This window comes from Pongo abelii, chromosome 20 (genome assembly GCF_028885655.2).
Source record: "Pongo abelii isolate AG06213 chromosome 20, NHGRI_mPonAbe1-v2.0_pri, whole genome shotgun sequence".
NCBI classification, from domain to species: domain Eukaryota; kingdom Metazoa; phylum Chordata; class Mammalia; order Primates; family Hominidae; genus Pongo; species Pongo abelii.
This window is the reverse complement of record NC_072005.2, coordinates 57,081,483-57,086,950: the sequence shown is the minus strand read 5'-3', so window position 1 is coordinate 57,086,950 and position 5,468 is coordinate 57,081,483. Positions and strand designations below refer to the sequence as shown.

Below are 5,468 nucleotides of genomic sequence, written 5' to 3'. Positions count from 1 at the left end.
TGGTCAGAGTTGAAGCAGCCTGAGAGAGTTGAGCTGGAAGTTTGCAGCACCTGACCCCTGGAAAACATCCCCTGGGGGCAGGCCAGCCCAGGCTGAGGACGCTTATAAGCCCCAAGGAGGCCCCTGCGGGAGGCAGCAGGCTGGAGCTCAGCCCAGCAGCGGAACCCAGGAGCCCAGAGGTGGCCGGGTAAGAGGCCTGGTGGTCCCCCACTAAAAGCCTGCAGTCTTTGTGATCTGACTCTCCCTACAGCTCCATGTCGCTGGATTCTCAGCCCCTGTGCCTTCTATCTCCACATCTCTCTAGACAGATCTCTCACTGTCTCTAGTTAGGAGTCTCTCTCTCTCTGTCTGTCTGATCTATATCTCCATGTCTAACTCTCAGACTGTCTCTGAGGATATCTCTCAAACACTCTGTCTCTCCAGCTCTGATTCTCTGTGTGTCTTCCCTCCGTGCTTGTTCACAGGTGGCTAGACACCACCTCTCCCCACTCATAGATGGCTAGATGCTTTCTCTAAACTTTCCTTTCTACCTAGTTCTCTCTCTCTCTCTCTTTTCCCATCTCTCTCTCTCTCTCTCTTTCTCTCTCAGTCTCTAAATCTGTCTCTCTAGGTTCTGTATCCATGGATGCGAGAGGGGGTAGATGGTCTAGGCTCTTGCCTACCTAATAACGTCCCAGAGGGAAGAAAGGGAGGGACAAAGAAAGGGATGGAGAGACTTGGGCTGAAGATCCCCAGACACGGCTAAGTCTCAGTCCTCATCCCCAGGCGCTGACGTGATGGCCACAGCAGGAAATCCCTGGAGCTGGTTCCTAGGGTTCCTCATCCTTGGTATCACAGGTATCTGAGTATACGTGTGTATGTCTGTCTGTGCTTGGGGGCACAGTGTTTGTTAATGTTCAGGCGTGACTCAGTGTCCTCTTGCTTGTGACTGCAAAGCTGCCTGTGAGATGGTACCGTGTTATCCGTCCCCCATGGCTGTGCCCCTGCAACTCCTTGTATCGTGATGAATTTGTGTGTGGCAGTGTGCCTGGGTGTGTGGTTGTACCTGTGAGACTCTGACAGTTTGTGCCTCTGAATATCTGGTGGAGTGACAACAGTGTAATGATGATATGGGGACGGGGAAGCCGAGGGTGCAGGAGATTGTGCTTCCTGGGGAGTGATCCATTGCTGGGAATCTGTGCCTGCTTCCTGGGTCTTCAGTCCTGAGATCTCCCTCTCCCATTCCCAAGGAACTCACCTCACAGGACTATAAAATGGTGTTTTGGTGTGAATGGGCTCGTGGCTGGGTGTGACTGTGGGCAAGGCTGGGAGAGGATAGGAGTGACTCGGTGCAGGACCGACTCTTTGAGCATCAATCTGCGCAGACAAGTGACTCGATCCTTGCTCCCAGCAACAACTCCACCCCCTGAGCTTTAATTCACCCCAAAGGACCCGATCCTACCGCTATGAGCCTAGACTCCTCTGTTGAACCCCTCCTGACCGTGGCTTTGCACCGCGATGGCACCAGTCTCACCTCCAGAGCCCACCCCAGAGCCCTGACTCCGCCCCAGGAGCCCTGGTCCCACCTTCTGAGACTGCCCCTAAGCCGTAACCCAGCTCTTGAAGCCTTGATGGCGCCCCTGCGCTGTAACCCCAACCCTAGGAGCACTGATCCCGCCTTCTCAGCCCACCCCCATGCCCTGACTCTCCTCCCAGGAGCCCTGACTACCCTGAATCCCTGACCAGGCTCCTGCACCGTGATCACCGCCCCTGGGAGCCCTAGGCCTATATCCTGGACCAGCCCCTGAAGCTCTGATCACGCCCCCTGCACCATAACCCCACCCCCAGGAGCCCTGGGTCCGCCCCCTGGGCCCGCCCCCAGCCCTGACTCGGCCCCCCCAAGAGTCCTGACTGCCCCTGAAGCCCTGACCACGCCCCTGCTCGGTAACCCCTCCCCCAAGAGCCCTGGGCCCGCCTCCTAAGCCCGTTCCCTGCCCTGACTCCCCCCCGAGGAGCCCTGACTGCTCCTGAACCTCTGACCACGCCCCTGCTCGGTAAGCCCACCCCCAGGAACCCTGGTCCCGCCTCCTGGTCCCGATCCCATCCCTGACTCCGCCCTCAGGATCGCTCGTCTCTGGTAGCTGCAGCCGAATCATAAACGGCGAGGACTGCAGCCCGCACTCGCAGCCCTGGCAGGCGGCACTGGTCATGGAAAACGAATTGTTCTGCTCGGGCGTCCTGGTGCATCCGCAGTGGGTGCTGTCAGCCGCACACTGTTTCCAGAAGTGAGTGCAGAGGTAGGGGGAGTGGGCAGCGCCTGGGTCCGGGGGCGGGGCCTGGAGGTTACCTTGGCTGAAGGCAGGGGCCTAATATCAGGCTCATCTTGGGGTGCTCAGGGGGAAACAGCGGTGAAGGCTCTAGGAGGAGGACGGAATGAGCCTGGATCCGGGGAGCCCAGAGGGAAGGGCTGGGAGGCGGGAACCTTGCTTCGGAAGGACTCAGAGAGCCCTGACTTGAAATCTCAGCCCAGTGCTGAGTCTCTAGTGAGCTAAGGCAAGTTGCTGTCCCTGAATTTTTGTGAATGAGGATTTGAGACCACGGTTCAGTAGCTCTTAGGGTGTTTAGCGAAGAGGGTGGGGTTGGGGTTAGGAGATGGGGATGGGAATGGGGTTGAAGATGAGAATGGAGATAAGGATGTAGTTGCCACAAAACTGACCTGCCCTCCGTGGCCCATAGCTCCTACACCATCGGGCTGGGTCTGCACAGCCTTGAGGCCGACCAAGAGCCAGGGAGCCAGATGGTGGAGGCCAGCCTCTCCGTACAGCACCCAGAGTACAACAGACCCTTGCTCGCCAATGACCTCATGCTCATCAAGTTGGACGAATCCGTGTCCGAGTCTGACACCATCCGGAGCATCAGCATTGCTTTGCAGTGCCCTACCGCGGGGACCTCTTGCCTCGTGTCTGGCTGGGGTCTGCTGGCGAACGGTGAGCTCACGGGTGTGTGTCTGCCCTCTTCAAGGGGGTCCTCTGCCCAGTCGCGGGGGCTGACCCAGAGCTCTGCGTCCCAGGCAGAATGCCCACCGTGCTGCAGTGCGTGAACGTGTCAGTGGTGTCTGAGGAGGTCTGCAGTAAGCTGTATGACCCGCTGTACCACGCCAGCATGTTCTGCGCCGGCGGAGGGGAAGACCAGAAGGACTCCTGCAATGTGAGAGACGGGAAAGGGGAGGGCAGGCGACCCAGGGAAGGGTGGAGAAGGGGGAGACAGAGACACACAGGGCCGCATGGCGAGATGCAGAGATGGAAAGACACACAGGGAGACAGTGACAACTAGAGAGAGAAACTGAGAGAAACAGAGAAATAAACATAGGAATAAAGAGAAGCAAAGGAAGAGAGAAACAGAAACAGAGACATGGGGAGGCAGAAACACACACACATAGAAATGCAGTTGACCTTCCAACAGCATGGGGCCTGGGGGCGGTGACCTCCACCCAACCGAAAATCCTCATATAACTTTTGACTCCCCCAAAAACGTGGCTAGAAATAGCCTACTGTTGACGGGGAGCCTTACCAATAACATAAATAGTCGATTTATGCATATGTTTTATGCATTCATGATATACCTTTGTTGGAATTTTTTGATATTTCTAAGCTACACAGTACATCTGAATTTTTTTAAATTGTTGCAACTCCCCTAAAATTTTTCTAATGTATTTATTGAAAAAATCCAAGTATAAGTGGACTTGTGCAGTTCAAACCAGGGTTGTTCAAGGGTCAACTGTGTACCCAGAGGGAAACAGTGACACAGATTCATAGAGGTGAAAGACGAAGAGAAATAGGAAAAATCAAGACTCTACAAAGAGGCTGGGCTGGGTGGCTCATGCCTATAATCCCAGCACTTTGGGAGGCGAGGCAGGCAGATCACTTGAGGTAAGGAGTTCAAGACCAGCCTGGCCAAAATGGTGAAATCCTGTCTCTACTAAAAATACAAAAGTTAGCTGGGTATGGTGGCAGGCGCCTGTAATCCCAGCTACTTGGGAGGCTGAGGCAGGAGAATCGCTTGAATATGGGAGGCGGAGGTTGCAGTGAGTCGAGATCACACCACTATACTCCAGCTGGGGCAACAGAGTGAGACTCTGTCTCAAAAAAAAAAAAAAAGACTTTACAAAGAGATGCAGAGACACTGAGACAGATAAACAAGCCACAAAGGAGACAAAGAAGGAAAGACAGACAAACAGAAACAGACAGACCACAAGCCCAAGAGAAGCAGCCAGCATTCAGGACATAGGACATCAGGAAGCAGGATTAGATGAGGTCAGGGATCTGGAATGGGACTTCCAACAGAAATGTTGCTGGGCTATGTTGTTATTGATGACGGTTCTGTCTTTGTTTCTCAGTCTCATTTAGTTCCTTTCTGATCCCACATCCATTTCCACCTCTCTGTGTTTCGGATTCTGACTCTCCCTCTCTTCACAACAGGGTGACTCTGGGGGTCCCCTGATCTGCAACGGGTACTTGCAGGGCCTCGTGTCTTTCGGAAAAGCCCCGTGTGGCCAAATTGGCGTGCCAGGCGTCTACACCAACCTCTGCAAATTCACTGAGTGGATAGAGAAAACCATCCAGGCCAGTTAACTATGGGGACTGGGAACCCATGAAATTGACCCCCAAATACATCCTGCTGAAGGAATTCAGGAATACCTGTTCCCAGCCCTTCCTCCCTCAGGCCCAGGAGTCCAGGCCCCCAGCCCCTCCTCCCTCAGACCCAGGGTACAGGCCCCCAGCCCCTCCTCCCTCAGACCCCAGGAGTCCAGACCCCCCAGCCCCTCCTCCCTCAGACCCAGGAGTCCAGCTCCTCCTCCCTCAGACTCAGAAGTCCAGGCCCCCAACCCCTCCTTCCCCAGACCCAGAGGTCCAGGTCCCAGCCCCTCCTCCCTCAGACCCAGTGGTCCAATGCCAGCTAGACTCTCCCTGTACACAGTGCCCCCTTGTGGCACGTTGACCCAACCTTACCAGTTGGTTTTTCATTTTTTGTCCCTTTCCCCTAGATCCAGAAATAAAGTCTAAGAGAAGCGCAGGTTCTGTTTGTAGTGTCCTCCTTGCTTCCGCTTCCATTCAAGAGATTCCAGCAAATGGCTTTCCCTCCATGGGTCTCAGTTTCCCTATCTGGGAAATGGGAGCTTTGACTAGGAGGGCCACAGGGTTTCAGAGGAAGGGGCCATTCCCTGGGTAGTTAAGAGAAACCAGTGCCATGGATGTTGTCCAGTTTCTGAAAAGTCAAGTCAGCAAATGGTAACTGTAGAGATTTTCTTGCTTAGTTTAACTATTCAGCTTTAGTTGATCTATATTCATTTTTGTCTTCTTAACTGCATTTCAAGAATTTTTAATTTGAATCTGTCTCAGGGCTTGGCTGCTGCAGCTGGAGTCTGGTGGGGAGAATTGTGGAGAGGGCTACTGTGAGTGACAGCTACAGAGACCAAGGAGTAGAAAGAG

At 54.3% G+C, this 5,468-nt stretch overlaps 1 protein-coding gene across 1 annotated transcript; it reads left to right on the top strand.

Moving 5' to 3' along the window:
• Positions 1-776: 776 nt before the first annotated feature.
• KLK4 (kallikrein related peptidase 4) lies at positions 777-5,089 on the top strand. The gene is made up of 5 exons (XM_024237328.3): positions 777-837; positions 2,102-2,264; positions 2,716-2,966; positions 3,050-3,186; positions 4,458-5,089. Exons 1-5 carry the CDS (start codon positions 777-779, stop codon positions 4,608-4,610), a joined length of 765 nt encoding a protein of 254 aa, XP_024093096.1. The 3' UTR covers positions 4,611-5,089.
• Positions 5,090-5,468: the final 379 nt, after the last annotated feature.

What these genes read in the sequence shown, in the direction of transcription:
- KLK4 (XM_024237328.3), top strand. Translation starts at nt 777, where the DNA reads ATGGCCACAGCAGGAAATCCCTGGAGCTGGTTCCTAGGGTTCCTCATC. An exon ending in CTGGGGTCTGCTGGCGAACG is followed by an intron (nt 2,967 to 3,049) that starts GTGAGCTCACGG and finishes TCTGCGTCCCAG; the next exon opens with GCAGAATGCCCACCGTGCTG. An exon ending in ACCAGAAGGACTCCTGCAAT is followed by an intron (nt 3,187 to 4,457) that starts GTGAGAGACGGG and finishes TCTTCACAACAG; the next exon opens with GGTGACTCTGGGGGTCCCCT.